General features: G+C 39.6%; 1 protein-coding gene across 1 annotated transcript in view; it reads left to right on the top strand.

The window, feature by feature from the left end:
- The first annotated feature begins 12,069 nt into the window (after positions 1-12,069).
- Positions 12,070-18,341, top strand: part of LOC145442869 (uncharacterized) — a 28,897-nt gene continuing 22,625 nt past the window's right edge. The window contains exons 1-2 of the mRNA XM_080320902.1: positions 12,070-12,184; positions 14,032-14,139. Coding sequence (XP_080177028.1) covers positions 12,103-12,184; positions 14,032-14,139 — 190 coding nt within the window. The 5' untranslated portion in view covers positions 12,070-12,102. The remainder of the gene's footprint in view (positions 12,185-14,031; positions 14,140-18,341) is intronic.

The raw sequence follows: 18,341 nt of genomic DNA, 5'->3' as shown, positions 1-18,341 counted from the left end.
AGTGATTTTAATTGTCTAAATGACGTCATAATAGTGTATTCCGACGTGAAACTTTGACTTTGTGGTGGTCACACACTTATATGGGGTATAGACATTAGGCAAGGTTAACAGGGCTTACATATTTCAAATTATTCGAAAGAAAATATGAAGTACAGTAATTCGTACCTGCTCATTTTAACGGTTGTATCAGTAGGCCTATTGCCCGCGGCGTGATTTCATAGTTGCAAAATGTTCAATGACGAGTTCATTGAAATCTGGAATACTCAGAATGAGAGCGTTGAGAATCGTGAGCACATCTAACGCATCGAGCCTAATTACTGCAGCAAAGTTGATAGAAAGCGATTTTTCAACTATAGGAATTTTAAAAGTTCACTAGTGGTCGTGGTTACTACTTCGGAAAAGATGTATTGGAATATAAACAAGTCAACTCGAACCGAGCAATGTTGGCCATCTGGTAATATCGAGACACCGTCTGCAGTAGACCACATGCTTCAGATCACGTCCAGACATGGGGTAATCGCGATTAGTAATCGTAATCGATTACGCCGATTACAACATTTTCAAGTAATCGTAATCACAATCGATTACATTCGAAAAAATACCGAAGTAATCGTAATCGCAATCGACTACTTCACATATCTAATCGATTTCTTTGTGCATGAACGATTACTTTTTATTTGCACAATGACTATGACATAAACTGAACATTCGTGAACAAGGAGATATTATACCAGGTTTATTGACAGCACAAATGTCAGATTTTTAAAAGCCACTGCTCATTATTACGTCAGAAGTATTAGCTTTGCTCGTCATTGCGTAAGAACTATCCACACTCCACAGCCATACATATGAAATAGACATTCGATGTCCATTGTAATGCGATTGTAAGAACACCTGTCATGCTGTATATCAGATTATCAATACACTCCGGACGCCACTACCTTGCAGCAGGATAATAATCACCACTCTGCCTAGGTGTCAAATAGTAACTTATGTATTGATGTCTGGTTATGCTTAGTTAAACGCGGCTTGACCGTTGTTGCTTGGCATGCAGTAGGCCTATGTATATGTACGACGTACGTACGTACTACGTGCACCGGACAAAGATTTGAAATTTGGTACTCGTCAAATGAAAGAAACATTACGATTTCCGCAATGAAGCTGCTGACATATATCATAACCAAGCCGTTGTTTGCCGTTTCTCGTAACAGCAGCTTGCAATATCTGTATTATCTTTTCTCCTATGACTCTACTTGAAATGGTCTCCAATCGTATTTACGCAAGTCGTTACTGAACATTTGGAAGTGCCGCGATAGTCATCCGCTAATACACCATGTTAGCTTGGGTCATAGGTGTAGCTAGAATCAGGACCAAAACAGCAAGTCATACCCCAACTCCAAACGTTAGTCTTGGGCCCCATACGGTGTTCAATTTTCAGGTTAAACACTGGATTTCGTCAAAATATTGGTGTTTACATTACATTAATATTCATTTTTAATCCTCTCAACCCCCGATGGTCAGCTTTACCGGTAGAGCTGGGGGCACGTGTAATTCATAATTATAACATATGATATGTTGTTTTAATTGCTTTATTGTGTGTTGTTAATTCATGACCTGTCATCTGTTATATAATCAAAATTGTCATGTCTTCATTCTTCTGTGGGTGCCCCCGGTGGCATTTGTATCGTGGGGCTCAGATTGAAACGTCAGGACTATTCGTTACGTCCATCCAGCGCGGCTATTGACAATGGACAGTGGACACATATTCAAAGCGTCGGCCTAGGTCTTACTTTGGTAGCACACTTCGTGGAGTCGCATGTTGACCGAAATTGCATATGTCTTTTGGTATGGTGCCGAAATGCCTATTCCTATAACTTAGGCATGCTTTTATTCTTGAGGGAGTGACGTTTGCAAATCAAAATCAAGTTTTTAGAGACAATAAATTGCGAAGCTCGAAAAATACTTTCAAGTTAATTAAATTTCTCGGAAATCTCTCGCTCCCCACCAGGGTTGTCACCAAGTTCCAAGGTTCCAAGTCACAAGACAATCTCACTTTTTTAGTTTTGACTTGAGTCAAGTCGAGTCATTTTCAATTCACCACCGAGTCATTATATGTTCAAGTTCACTGTTCAGTTTTCAGTTCAATTCGGTTCAACCCACTTTTTCAACTCTGCTGGAGTGATATAGAAGACTCGCATTCATAATATAGTAATTTTACTCAGTCTTACCACTTTGTGGCCCTATTTTCCAATTATCAGAAGTGACAAAATATCAATATTGTGTTACCTGTACTATTCTTCGAAGTTACAATGACATGTCTGTCTTGGCCGCCCGAGTCTCGAGTCATATGACTTGGTTCAAGTCATGAACAATGACTCGAGTAAAAGTCAAAATTGACTCGAGTCGAGTCATTTTACGCATTTGAAAAAGGTCCTCGAGTCGAGTCGAGTCACCAAAATCGCGACTCCAGTCATTACAACCCTGCTCCCCACCCTATTGGGGAATTTGGGGTGCGGTAGTTACGGACCTGGCAAGAAAGCAAATGGGTGTGTGCGATCAATCGTCCCCTATAAAGTTGGACATTCGGTATATTATGACGTAACAAGCAAATGATTTAATATCTATGAAGAAAGTTGTTATCTCAATACGCCTTTTCATCGCAATCATTATATTGTCTACCAATATCTTCTAAGATTAGTTTTAAGAAGCAAAATAAATGTAATCGTGAGTAATCGTGATTACTTTTTCAATGTAATCGTAATCGACTACTTCCAGATGTTGCTGTAATCATAATCGTAATCGCGTGACACAGAAGTAATCGTAATCGCAATCGATTACATTCATAAAGTAATCACCCCATGTCTGGATCACGATACGCAGTTTCTGTCGAACTAGAGACACTGTCCCTGGCACCAGCAGTGTAAAAGTGTATAACAAGGCGTCCTTATTCTCGCTTATACGTCAGCCTCTCATTTTTATCGAAATGCGTTTGGCAAAAGGTAAGAGTACGCTTTCCTTCCGTGTACGACTAGATCAATGAACAATTTCCAGGCTGATAAGGACCGAGTCTTGCGTAAAAACACCGAATTTTGCGTAAAATATATTGAGGAATAGGCTGATCAAGTGATCAGCTGATAGCCGTCATCGAAAACGAACTGGCTATTGCTCTTGCCATGGGGTTGGAAGCAAATTGCTTGAAGGCCACAATTTCACGGTGAAAGTGACATTGGAGAACATAAAATAAAGTAAATATTTGAATGCAAACCTAGAATCTTAGTAAACTGTTTCATGAGAGCATCATCTCATCACCTATCTCAGTATGAAACGCAGTTAAAATTAGCACAGACCAATGCAGTAGTTAGGCCTATGTGTCAGATCAGCGTACATCTCTACCATACTCGACCTCGATAACAAAATTGCTGTCCTATACATTGAGTGTCAAACTCGGGACTTGGCACAGCGTTCGACACTAAAATCAAGACATACCGTGCAAAAGCTCATGACTGATCTAGGTATGGAGCATTGTTAAAATCAATAGAGACCAATACCGGTTTTTCGTAAAATCTGTTAGCGATGAATGGCGAGTTAGCTCTCACTCGACTTGGGAAACGAAATAACCACCCACATAATTCAGTGATAAACTTGAAACTTGTTAAAACGCTCGATACTAACATTAAGACTTACTAAACCAAATGTCATGACCGATCTCGGTATGGAACATCGTCAAAATCAATGGAGACCAATACCCGCTTTTGAGTAAAATCTGTTTGCGACACATGACGGATCAGCACACAGTCAACTCTGGAAACGAAATTACTACCCTAAACTTCAAGTAGCGACCCGGAAACTTGGAGCAGTGTTAAATACCACCATTACGACATAACATACCAAGTTTCAAGAATTAGCATGTTGCGTAACGCCGACGAAATCGACGTATACCAGCAAAGGTCGACTCAAGGCATAGGACGGTAAGAGAGTTCAGGTATATATACCATTGTTACATCACAATGGCAGGGCGACTCGCCAAGTTGCCCCGGTTGGTCAGTAATTTGAAGAATAAGAGAGAGTAGTTCATCGTTTCTTTATTGTGAACGGCTTTGAGAGAACAGACAGTGAAAGTTTGTTATGAACGCTACCGGGGCAAGCCCCGGCTAGGCATTTACAAAGCGAAAACACAAAAGATAATACGATTTTCGTAGAGACTTCGCTATATACGGCCGTTTACAAGCGAAAGCCCGAAAAGAATACAATTTTCGCCGTGATTTCGGTATATATTGATTTCTGAGCGTCTATCAATGGTAAATCATCGTTATTGAACATAATTTTAAGTGGGACAATTCCCCAGATGCCCTATAGAACGATCCACCACTGTCAAAATGTGAAATTACAAGCTACGCACAGTTATTGGCTGCGACCGGAATTTCGTTGTAATATTTGCAGAGATTTCCTTGTAAATCTACCATAATTTTTTACAGTGTGGTTATCAGCAATCAGTCAGTTCTATGGTCAGGGGTGTACGACTTTCGAGCAAACGTTAAAAGGGTGTTCCACGACGAAAAAGGTTGAAGAGCACACACAACAAATTAGTGGCACGCGATCGGGTAAAGTTTAAGAAAGAATGATGTGGCGTCACTTATCATTTCAATCGTGTTACATAAATCGCCTTGTTCCACGACTACCTAATGTTCTCGACGTTTATGTATTCGCGTTAAATTCCGCATTTTCGTAATGGCGTGAAAGTAGGGTTACTATACGTACTCTTTTTTGAATTGTTTGAAAGTATTTTCGGAGAACCCCCAACTGTCCTCTTATTTGAGATTTTGTCCTCTTATGTGAGAAATTTTGGTTTAATATAGGGCGAAATCTACTGAGATGCGGCAAATCAGCACTGAAGTAACGCTCTGGTGGTCACTTAGGGAGCTGAGCCGGAAAGTTGACCGTTTTTTAGTCAACCGACCGCGAAGTGCCAAAAACAAACATTTCTTCAGGATTTTCCTCCGGTATTGCAAGTCTGAAAATTTTGAAAAAGTTTTGTTCACAGTTTCATCCTACCAAAGTTCAGACGCAACACATTTACCAACACAATGTTTTACGAAATTGATAAATCAGCTATATCTTCGGTAATCATCCACTAAGCATTTCATGTTATTTTGCTGAAACATATACACGGACAGCATCGAAAATCAGATTACTGTGTTGATGACAATCCGTGACTCAAAGCGTTAAACACTTGTCGGTTTCAAAACAATTATTTCTGGCATGTTAGCTGTAAACGGAATTAAGTGTTATGCTGGCTACGCGCAGACGGCTGCTACTGAAAACAATACTTATGTTTATTATCGGTTTCAGAAAATTATTCAGTCATTTATGTCAAATAATAATCCAGTTAGTCGGTGTTTATCAGGAATCAGCAAATTTACAATAACGGATTAACGGTAGGAATACATTGAGCGCCACTGCGCCTCAAGCATATGCATCAAAGGCTTTCTTATTGGGAAACAACGAACGATAAGGAATATTATTATTAGTATGTATAAAATCATTTAGTGGTGCTTTTCGCATCGAAGGCTTTTTGCACCACGGCGATTTAGACATTTTGATCAATATGATGGCATGAAATGGCATGGAAACACAAGATGAGTACGTAGTTAAATGCGACGCTTTGACTCTCGTATAAAGTCCAATAGGTCGGCGATAATGTTGCTGTCCGTTAAAAGGTTATTTAGCTGGAAAGGTACGTTCTTTGTCTGCGCGATACGTTGTAGCTTATCTCAGTCAGATGTGAGAGGGAGAGTCTTTATTTTCATCCAACCAAAATACATAACAAACGGCAGTGATGGTGGTACAGAAAATATGCATGCACAGTATTCGGTATTAGATAGGAATGATCGGTAAGACCGCTAAGGTCATCTAGTCTGATCACACCAGCATCAAACAGGTACACTTGACTCTGAACAGTCTGGCTGTAAAAAATGTTTACTTTAAAGAGGAAAATAGAATAAAAATTAAACGATGGTCATAATATAGTGTTCTACCGTTTCTAATTCGCCGCAATGCTCGCACAATGGTGATTCCGAGCAGCCAATGTGGTGGAGATGTGCATTGAGTCCGCAGTGACCGGTGCGTAGTCTAAAAATAGAAAACGGTATCCCCCCGAAAGGCGATAATCAATCATTAGATTAATTTCCGGCTAATCTCAATTTTCAAACGACTGAAGTTAGCGGTTAAATGCAGCGATGGGCTGTCATACTATAGTAAATGGTTGATGTGTCTGATTACGGTTTGCTGCCAAGATGACACCATAAACCATAGCCTACTGTCGGCTAACTATAGTATTTTCAACATAGCACGGGTATCGCTATTATGCGCAACTGCCCGATTTAATATCTCCCCAAATGCAGGGACTAATCTAATTTCAATTATCAAATACTTAAAAGCACCATGGAATAAATTTAATAATTTACATACAATTTCTATTAATCACTTAGTTGCATACTGTTATTTCTTGACCTTCCGTCAGTATTGTCGGTATAGTGGAAAGATATTGGAATCGCCCTAACGTATCATAAACAAGATTTGAAATTTGGACTCACCATATTACCCATTTCGATTTCCATATCGAAGCAACGGATGCTGATAAATTATGACCGACCTGTTCTTTCCCGTTACTCGTAACGGCAGCCTGCGATATATTTGTATTAAGCGGGCTGTAGATATTAGGTAGGCCTATAGGTATGTTCATTGTCCAACTACGAGAAGCATTATTCAATATGGCAGAATTTCATTTTCACTTTAACTTATTCTCACATGGCCCGATAACTTCAAGCGGGCATTTATTAGGGATGGTGTGAACCTCTAAAAGGTTCTGGTTCGTGTAAACGCGAACCTTTTTAGGTTTTGTGTGAACGCTAACGTGAACCTCATGACGTCACGTGACGTCATATTGCTAATTCCAACCCCACATTTCAGTGGAGTGATAGCCTATTTGTACAAGTAGGCCTACACGATACCTAGCAACGACTCAGGCCACAGTGCTGAAGTACATATTGACGTTTGAAATGTCGCCTAATGTATCAACTGGGTCAATCAAATGATATCATATTCCCATAAAATCAATATCTTCTGTCGCTTTGCCAACAATTTCGACGAGGACTTGCAAGGGAATATAATCCTACGCCGTAACGGTCTATATAGGCCAGCGGTTCTCAACCGGGGGTCTGCGGACCCCTAGGGGTCCGCGAAGCAATTTCAGGGGGTCCGCGAGAGCTATAAATTTTTAAAATGGTTGATAACCTAATTTTTATTATATTTTTTTATTTGAGAAAGCATGAGGCAGTTTCGCACGACAACTGCTAAAACCTCATGACTCATATCATCATCATAATCGGCTGACATGAGCCATCGTAGTGTGGAAAATCATTTTCATCGCCAATTTCTCAATAACCTGCTGATACAAACATATTGCTGTTTAGAGACGTTTTGTTTGGGTTTGTGGAAAAAATAAAAAATATGGAGATAACGTCAATCAGGGTGACTTCGTAATGTCTGCGAAACCTTCTCGATGCGAAGTTGTCAGTCTCGTAAAATTAGCGAACAGTCGTTTGATATAAAAATTTCTGAAGTATTTCCCTAATTTGACCCAATGCAGGGATTGAAACCTCGCCACGAAATAAATTTTATCCTGTTATATACATATCCACTATTTGAACAGCTTCTTGGAGGTAAAGAAATTCAATATACAATTGAATAGTATATTCATATTGAAATGAACCCGAGTATTTTCGGCTGACACTCGTCATAAATCAGACTATAATATACCTGCCCTTAAAGCTCGGCTATCAGATTTGGCACATTCTTTTTGCGGATTCCCTATCGACAAGGCTGGTTTTTTGATGAACAAGGAGTGTTTCATTACGCTCCAACTGAAATTCATATCACCAGGTATATTGGTATGCAGCCTTGTCTTGTTAATGTTCAATTGTTCATGGTCGAAAATGTTTGCTCGTAAATATATATGTAAACCCGAACATAACAAGTCGTTTCCTGACAGCCTTTCTTAGGTAGGAAAACTTGAATCCATTCTTTGGCGCATAAAACTTGTCTATACTTTTAGATTAGGATTTCACTTTGACGGTAGAAACTCTCTGCGGCTCGCCATCCGTATGTTGCCCGTCGCTGCGCTAGATGCTGGACGTGATATGTCCATAAAATATATGTTTCTTCATTTTGGTGCCATAAATGTTGAGATCACACCAAAAGTATCGTCGGAAGCGTTATGCGTTAATATTGCATTAGCCTCCATCTATCTTTGCGGAACTGGTTTTCGGCACGCCTCGTTCATATCAAAATGAAGACGCGGATTTTCAAGACACGACCTAGTACTTCAAGAAATACAGTAGCAAAATTAGCTTTGAAATAATAAAAGTCTACCAATTTCTACATAAATGGTATGAGGTTATTTTCAAGAAAGATCATTATTTTGCTGTTTATCACAAGCCTATGCAGTTCATATTTGCACAAGGCAGATGAAGTTTGCACCATAATAGAGCTAAAAATGAACTAAAACTTGAGAGGGTCCGCGCGGGTTCGTGACGGTCAAAAGGGGTCCGCGTAGCCAAAAAGGTTGAGAACCACTGGTCTAGGCCATACTGGACAATGTATCAGGGTTGTATTGATGCGAGTCTTGACTCGACTCGATTCACGATTTTCTGATGACTCGACTTGACTCGAGTCATTTTGTCAAAATACGAAAACGACTCGACTCGACTCAAGTCAATTTGTGTATTGACTCGACTTGTACTCGAGTCATTCCGCATGACTCGAACCAAGTCATATGACTCGAGACTCAGACGGCCAAACCAGCATTTCATTGTAATTTCGAAGAATAGTAAAGTAACCACACTATTGGAATTTCGTCTATTGGTACTGGTACTTGACAATACGACCAAAAACTGCTAAAAGTGAGAGAAATTAGTATATCATAAATGCGAATCATTCGTTATCTTCAAATAAAGTTATAAAAAGTGTGTTTAACAAGACTTTAACTGGAAACTGAGCAGTCAACACAATTACTTGGACTCGGACTCGAGTCATAACACCATGACTCGGACTCGACCCTCTACTCGATGACTTGGACTCGGACTTGACTCGGTAGTGCATTGAAAACGACTCGACTTGACTCGAGTCAAAACTATAAAAGTGAGATTGACTTGGGACTCGGAGCCTTGTGACTTGATTACAACCCTGCAATGTATTCCGCGTCTGAGTATTGCGACGTTGATATTGAGCAGGGTGTAGAACCTGTATATACTTCCTACAGATATTACCCCATTAACAGGTTAAACAGCAGTAGCCAACACCCCAATCACACGGATTTGTTTTTTATGATACAATAAATATATGAAATCAAGATTAACCTAAATGTAGTGTATTTCGTTCTTGATGCTGTGTGATTGCGGGTCAACCTCACAGCAGAGAGTGACTATATATTCGAGCAAAGCTTAGTAACGAGGAAAGAATAATTTATGAGATTGTCAAGGTGCATGCTCGTTTAGTGTTGAATTTTTTTATGCAGCCAACGCCATGCATATAGTGCCCGCAGTAGATATGAAATAAATTTCAACCAAAGCTGTGATAATGAAGTGAAAATTTTCATATATGAAAAAGATTCACAGTGTGGAACCTACCAAGGTTCGTTTGTGAACGTGAACCTCACGTTCAAACCATCCCTGACATTGATTATTTTGCAATTATATACTCATCATAGGAGTCTGCTATCATAGTCATCCGGGTATACACCATGGTAGTGTGGGTTGTAGCTAGAATTCCAGTCGTTGGGAGCGAGAACTCGTCAGCTATAAAGGTGTGCAATGGATATATTGTGACGTAACAAACAAATAAAGTCACATGTAATAAGAAAATTTTTCTCTTATGAAGTATTCTCATGGCAATCGTTGTATTGCCTTCCAATATGTCTTCTACGAGAAGTTTTCAAGAAGCAAAATAACTGCCTAATCGTGAATAATCTTGATTACTCTGTCATCGTAATCGACTACATGTCGAGATTTTGCTGTAAGCGCTATCGTATTTGTAATCGCGTGATTTATAAGTAATCGTATCCGCAATTGATTACATTGATCTAGTAATCACCGCATGTTAGACCACAAGACCTGAAAGTGTGTGATAATCGTTTTAATCTGTTTTATTCATGACTCATTCACCATTTCATTACAATGTCCTGGATTCATTTGAATTGAAAATCCCATTACAAAGTATACGAAGTCATAAAACTCATAAAATCCGGATTGTGAAAGGTCAGGAAAACGAAGATAACGTTTCCGCCGCATGACACGAAGTGGTAGAGATACTGTAACGACATAGGAAACCTACAAGTTAATTAATTCCATGAAATTTCATACCTGATGTCGTTTCCTTCAGTCTGGATTTAATCTGTTATATATCTGTAATCAGGAGGTATACATTAAAAGCATAGACATGCAGAGCATCGCCGGGATGTTTGTTGTCTGATAGCAATCTGGAAATTTCTGCCTCACAATACCTAAACACCGAAAAACAGTATGTATGGAATGCTGAACTTGAAATGGATTTACCGACCAAGAAAGTAGCGTGCAAGAGGATTCCATATTTAACTGTTTTATTTTTTGAATAAATATAACATAATTATAACAAATATCAGATATCTATTGTAACTTAACTTCGTATTCCATCGCTACCATCTCAACTGAAAATATTACAGGAAAAAAGCGAACGTTGTCCTTTTTACAAATCGACATGCCCAGAATCATAATATTGAATATCTATCTGGTATAAAATAAAATACCATGTAGCCGAAATACCATCAATCCCAAAACACCAGCGTATACTAAAAATCGAACATGAGTATATAAAAAGTGGCATCGCGTATTTACTACTTTCGCAACGTAAGACAAAAAAATTAAATTTCGTTTTCTTTATTTTAAGCGGTTCTAAGAGAATAAAACAGTGTAGCTCACTGTGAACACTATCTGGGACAAGAACATATAATACCCAGCTAAAAGGTATCTATAAACGAAAACACGGAAAATAGAATGATTTTCACCACCATACAGTCGTTTCAGTGCTCTACATCAAGTTGTAGTTAATATTGTTATAGCACCGAATTATAGGAGTGGCAAGGCCTGAGTTTGCCGACGGGTCGGACTTCCACTGTCCAAGTCGATGTAATAACTTAAAAATAAAATGAGTCCACTTCGATGCCCCGTGTTCCATCGAAATGTTTAGGCTTGCTACCCTCCAATATATCCATTAAATTCTTCGTGCTCTCCAATCTACGGCCTGAAATCATCAATTCTTATTATCATGATTGTAAAGGCCTCATCTACGCTAGCAGTTGATGCAGTTTCACGATGTTGGGTGGCATAGCCTATGAGTGGCCCGCACAGATTATTTCGGTGGATGTCGAACTTACGCTCGCCTAAAAACAAATCAATTGTTTTGTGAAAGACTCCTGTTCAAAACTGGTATGTTTGAAATACGCGTTGTTTTAAATTCACACCTAATTTTGTGCAATATATGTAAAACCATGAAAAATGGACAAACATATAAAATCAAAATAATGTTGCAGCTTCTTGGAAGACAGTGCCCTGAGAAATTTGTGGAATACCTTCCTTCAGTATTATAAGTATCAAAGATCGAAGCGCTACTTCTTATCTTGGAAAGAGAGATTGGGAAATGGTAGATTCGCCTATATATTCCGTTTCGCAGCGAATAAAGATAGCATTGCACGTAAGCGACGCAATGAAGTGCACTGAGGAGTCTTTCGTGGTGATAAATTATTTCGAGATTAGTTGTTACAGATACATATATATACTTCTGTATCATGTGCTATATCGCAACTCTGATACCTTTTCCAGGGAGAATTATCCCTGCCGAAGGTCGTAGTTTCACATTGTCGATGTATGGCTGAAAACCTATTATTAGCAAAGCAATAAATAGCCATTCACTCATGCAATAAATCATTTGGCCTTTCAAGAATATTTATCTAACAATGCAATATATCTCTCTAGGTGTTTTGAAATTCAAACATTCCACTTCATAAAAAACATGAATTTTGTATTCACCGCGGTTTTATGTTGCATTTTCGCTTCATCAGCAATTGCAACATGGATAGCGTGGTCGGAAAAGAGTGAGTATATATTTCCTATATTTCAAATAGGTAGAAGCATGCTGACGTTATGTATGCGGAAGTAATTTCACAAATAGTATTCAATGCGACTAGACAGGAATATGGTATGACGACTATAAAAGTCGTAGAGGTATTGACAGTTATATCAAATGTATACTAACGTTCTATAGAACTCTACTATTGTACTATAGCAGTGGTTCCTAACGTGGGCGATTAGGCGGTCTAGGGGGGCGAAAAGGACGAAGGGGGCGGTAGGGGGGCGAAAATGGAGAAATGGGGCAACGCGGGGGGGGGGGGCGAAAATAGCGAAGGGGGCGATAGGGGGCGATGACGCGTTAACACGGCTATATTGGAGTCAAGTCGGAGAAATGACCTTTTTTTTAGTCAACCCACGAAAATTCAGTTGCAAAAGTGTAAAATTTGACATCGAGCCGAAAAGTTGACTTTTTTAAAATCAACCCGCCGGTGATTACAGTTTGTATACCGATTTTTCGGTTCACAAAATTTGGGGGGCGATGATCGGCGTTGAGCTTGAAAAGGGGGCGATGAGTCGAAAAAGGTTGGGAACCACTGTACTATAGTATCGAGCAGTGTTGGGATCAAATCACTATACCTTCGAGTCACGAGTTATCTCGAGTCATTGCGCATTTTGACTTGAGTCAATTCAAGTCGATGGATTTTCACAGGTTACTCAAGTAAAGTCACTCGTGTTTTGGAGGTGACTCGAGTCAAGTCGAGTCAAGTCAAGTCAAGTCAAGTCAAGTCACGAGTCAAGTCACAATTCAAGTCAAATTGAATTTTCGAGATATGAATGATGACTCCAAGTATTACATTTTTCTAGCTGTGTGAAAGACAGATTTGTTGGCCATTATCTTGAATCAAATAACGAATATAAAGTTGAATATACACAAAATAGGGCGTTGTAGCGCTCACGCATGCGTAGAACTGCTAATACAATGTGAGGTGAAATAGAGGATTGAATACAAAGCCTCGAGTGGTTGAAACAAATTGATATGGTTCTGTAAATCTTTACACTACCCACCGAAGCCTGTTAATATGCAGATACACAAGATTCTATCCTCTATCAAAAGCTGACGATAAATTTTGCCGGTGAAAACTAATAATTTTATTATTATGTATGGTATTCGCACCAATACTTCGTCCTCGCACGGATGGACTGTTGTTTCAAGGATTCGAAACTTTACGCTATGTCCAAAATTATATTGCCTGATAATTTTACCCCTCATGTTTTGGGAAATATAGTCCTACACCGACTCATGATATACAACAGTAGGATACACACGATCTATGATTACGCATACCATGAGTGTATGACGTACATATGCCGGTGAATGAGAAAGGTGCATAAATAGCATGGTGGACTTTGTGAGTCTTACACCACTCCTCCATGGTCTCTCAGGAATGCTGAGCTTCAAGCGGGGAAGTCAAGGATATGAGTTTTTATAATAAGATATTTGGTTTGACCCGACCGGCGATTGAACCCATGACCTAACGATCAAGAAGTCGGACAATGTCCGAAGTGGATTTTACTGGTAGATGAACAGATATTGAAATTATATTATAAAAATATACCACATGTTGTGCAGTAGAGTATATATTCTCTCTTATAAAGGAACTTAAGATGTTCATATTTTGACCTTCGTTAACAAGCAAACATAGTTGCAAATAATATTTTTAACAGCAATGTGTTATATATTTTCAAGGTATATTCATACGATATTAACCAGACTTGTCTTGCTACATTATCATCAGTACGATTCACTGTTACTACCATGATACGTATAAGAAGTGAAATATTCAATGTGATTGTTACATCTCCATTTCAGTGGTGTCAAAAGAAGTCAGAGAACTAAACTGGTCTTGTGATGTTTACCGTGGCTGTTGCTTCATTCCGTATATTCGGGATATGTGTCCGGTAATGTGCGGAGTTAAAGGTATGTGCATTCTTCTGTCGCTGAGGCAAATTACAATATTATTGTATATATGAAAATAGGAAATAGAAAAATCCGTGTATAAGCTGGTTTCCACTCAGGCTGAATAGCACAGGGATTGACAACCTAGACCGACGTCGAGTCAGCTGTTTATTGGTTTTACTCTCGTTCTCACGTAGTCTGGATGACGACATACGTTTCTCCGCTAGGACAGTTGTTCTCAACCTGGGAGGCGGACGCGAAGAAGCGGTCAACTGAATATATTTTTCGATTTAGGCTCTCCAAGTCACGCGTGTTTCTCTGTATACAGACCGAATTTCATATTTTTTAATTCTCTCATCAACAGTCATAACCTTCCATGCCATCAAGCAATCTGTTGGGATTGCTAGCATCCCGATTGGATTTTGTGATATGACGATAAAGGGGGCGAGAAAGTTTTCACTGGTATAAAGAAGGAGGGGGGGGCGTGTCTAAAAAAGGTTGCGAACCACTGCCCTAGTACGTGTTATAGCAATCACTCTCTTCGCTATATACGCATCTTGACTTCTGTCATGTTGTTATGGAAACACTTTGAAACAATAGTGCATGCGCGATATCTTAATATAAAATGATGCCTTCCAAATACCTAGCTGTAAATACAGACTGTTGTTAGATTGGTGGATCCCAACCTTTTAAAATTCGTTTCGGGGGCCTCGATTCCCCCTCCATACGACAGTAAATGAACATAACACAAAAATTTGTGCTAACACTAATTTATTCCTCATGACTGCTACGTTCTGAATTCGCTCGTGCTTTCGCAGTTTTGCAATCAAAACATGAAGTTGTGAGAAAGATAGCCACGAATAACACGGGTTGAAATATTTTGGCGCCAGTCGATGATATCAAAAACAGGATAGTAACTGCCGCACCCCAAGCCATCCAATAGGGGGGACCCGAGCTCGAAGGGCCCCAAAATTACTTCGTGAATTAACATAAATCATAGACTATTTTTTCGGATTTTCTGCACATTTTCAAAAAATTTTTCACTCTGCGCGCGATTTACTGTTGCCAAGTTTATTAATTATTGGGTACCCTTCCTCCGACAAAACATACGCATGATTTATAGAAATAGGCACTTGGGCGTCGGCCATCACCGCGCCACGACGCATCAATACATATGAAGTTATAAGCCATGTAACATGCGATTCCGAGAAGTGTGCCAGAACGATCAGCAGCGAGAAGACCTTGGCCGAAAAGGACTGCCCTTGTACTGACCGAAAATTTCGATATAAATACATAATTACATATATATTTAATAGTCCATATGCGCCTAAATGACTGGCGCCGAATATTCCTGTCCTGGTGATCTGAGCCCCGCACCAGACAAATGCCATCCCGCAGGGAACATTGTTTACCAGTAAAGAAATATCAATTTAAAATCGTGTACATCTTTTAGTTTAGTACGTTTTGGCGATTTCAATATCTTTTCACATAGCAGATAGGTGGTCACGAAATAGCATCATGAAACGAAGTCGTTATATCAACGGGTACGTCCGAGGATGTTTCTGTCGCCTAAACGCGCGAAAAGCGAAAATTTCTATATTTCATGATTGAATCGGTCAATATGGCCGTTATATTGCTATAAATTTTGATCCTCTCTCTGCTCACGTAATCATATTTGCCGATAGAGCTGAGTGAGATGCGTTGGAAAAGGTAGGCCCCCTATATAATAAGGTAGGGGTCCAACACATCTCACTCAGCTCTAACGGTAAATCTGATTACGTGAGCAGAGAGAGGATAAGAATTGATGGCAATATGTATGCAACTCCCGGCCATATGGACCGATTCAATCATGAATTGAGTTTAGGCGACACAAGCTCACTCACTAAACCAGGGGTGGGCAAACATTTGAGCTCACGGGCCGCATTCAACAACTGAATCAATTCGCGAGCCGCACCATATAAAATTAGGACTATAAGCCACAACGCAATATTGGTATTTGATTATATAGTAAGGACAAGGAGATAATATATATATGCTTATTTAAAACAATCCAAAAATTGCTTTGATGATATCGTACACGCGTCAGAAGCAGTGGCGAGAGTTCGTAGGCTGGTCGACCTCAATCACCAATTTGTCAAAACCATAGAGATGAAAGTCGGTTGTCCCGATTCATAGAACAGGATTGAAATTTAAATCTGTGAGCAGCGATCTGTTCATAAATTTACTAATTCCACTTTTGGATCAGTTCCAGGACACTCAATGCTGTCAACATCATAACCATCTTAGCTTCAAACAAGCTTCTATACTGTGTGTAGATAAAATAAAATTACCCTAATTCTACGCATACAGAGAACGAATCTACCTAAGACACGCGCGAAACGTTTTTTATGAGCACATCATAGAAGTAATTAAAACTGGAGTGGCCAATCTGTAATCACACTAGTGATCCGGATTATGTCAATCTCGTTTAGGATTTCTGTGATGTTAACCAGTTGAAACCTTTTAAACTGCGTGGGCCTTGAGGTCGGGCTGTCGCACCAGAAATTAAACATAAAAAATAAGATAGGAAGTATTTACCTTAGAACAGTGCAGTGTTGGGATCAAGTCACTACCTTCGAGTCACGAGTCATCTCGAGTCATTGCAGATTTTGACTTGAGTCAAGTCAAGTCAATCGATTTTCAAAGGTGACTCGAGTCAAGTCAAGTCACTCGTTTTTTGGCGGTGACTCGAGTCAAGTCAAGTCAAGTCACGAGTCACGTCACAATTCAAGTCAAATTGAATTTCGGAAGTGCGAGTGATGACTCAAAGTCATTACATTTTGCTAGCTGTGTGAAAGACAGATTAATTGATCATTTATCTTGAATCAAATAACGAATATCTAGTTTAATATACATGCAAACATAGACGTTGTATCCCTCACGCATACGTAGATTTGCTAATAAAATACGGGAGTAACTGTACAGCTACATAATACAATCAGTTATTATCAGCCAAAATATGGCACCTAATGCCAAGCTTCGAGAAGTTGAAACAAATTCATATAGTACAATCACCTACACTATCCGTCTACACATCCCTGAGAATATAAACGCACAAACTATATTAGTTCGATTTAAATCATACAAGAGGGTTAGTAAATGTGAGCACTGCGCAACGTAAGCATTGAGCCGTCTAAAAAAGACAGAGACACATTGCTATTTATATTACTCTTCTACTATTACTTCGACAGCGTAAGCTGTGATCGTTTGGTTTGCGGTCAATTTATGTGTGATGTATCAATGAAGGATCAGTGTAACGAGAATAAGTGAATGACTGGTTGCTCTCACAAGTGACGACGGCGTATCTAGAACAATCTGAACATACACAGAATACAGTGATTTATCCGACAGCGTTTACTTCATGACTTGAAATTGACTCGTAAATTTTACTCCGAGTCACGAGTCAATGCACATTTTGGAATCTCCGAGTCAAGTCAAGTCAAGTCATTTTTCCAAAGTGACTCGAGTCAAGTCAAGTCTTAGGTTATATGGTATGAAAGGTTACGACTGTGGATGAGAGATTTTTAAATATGAAATTCAGATTAAATGCAGAGCAATAACAATGAATGGGATGTTTATCGCGCGGAGCGCGAAAAAATTGCCAGTTGAGCTCAGCTTCGCGCCCTCCTTCAGATACTTTCACGCCACCAAGGGGAGTGCGCCCCCAGTTTGAGAACCACTGCCTTAGAATTATCATTGTGAAATATAATAGGACAAAGTTTAATCAAGTCCCAGCATTAACTCGATTTTTAGTACGCATTTTATCAATATTTTTATTAAGTTTCTTCAGACTCTCGCGGGCCGCACAGAACGGTGTGGAAGGCCGCATGCGGCCCGCGGGCCTTTGTCCACCCCTGCACTAAACGGACACCCAAATAGATGAGAAGTACCGCCGAAAAGCGTATAGCCTGAGGGTGGTCAACCTGGGTATATCAACCTGGGGGGCATACCAACGGGGAGGGGGGCTGACGAAGTGCTGTTACGATCCTGATCCAAAACGACGTACGCAATCACATAATGCAGTAACAGAATGCATATGGATGTTTGGTTATGGTGGTAAAATGGTGTGTGGCTACGCGATTCGATTGCGTTTATTCGAGTACCATTGACGTCATAATAGAGAGAGGGTCTTGAAGTGTCCAAGTACCAGAGAGGAGCGGATTTGAAATTTCTATGTCCTAATC

The sequence above is a fragment of the Botryllus schlosseri genome, chromosome 7 (genome assembly GCF_051294905.1).
Source record: "Botryllus schlosseri isolate E-star chromosome 7, Bs_hap1, whole genome shotgun sequence".
In the NCBI taxonomy this organism is placed as follows: Eukaryota; Metazoa; Chordata; class Ascidiacea; order Stolidobranchia; family Styelidae; genus Botryllus; species Botryllus schlosseri.
This window is presented reverse-complemented; position numbering and strand designations above follow the sequence as displayed.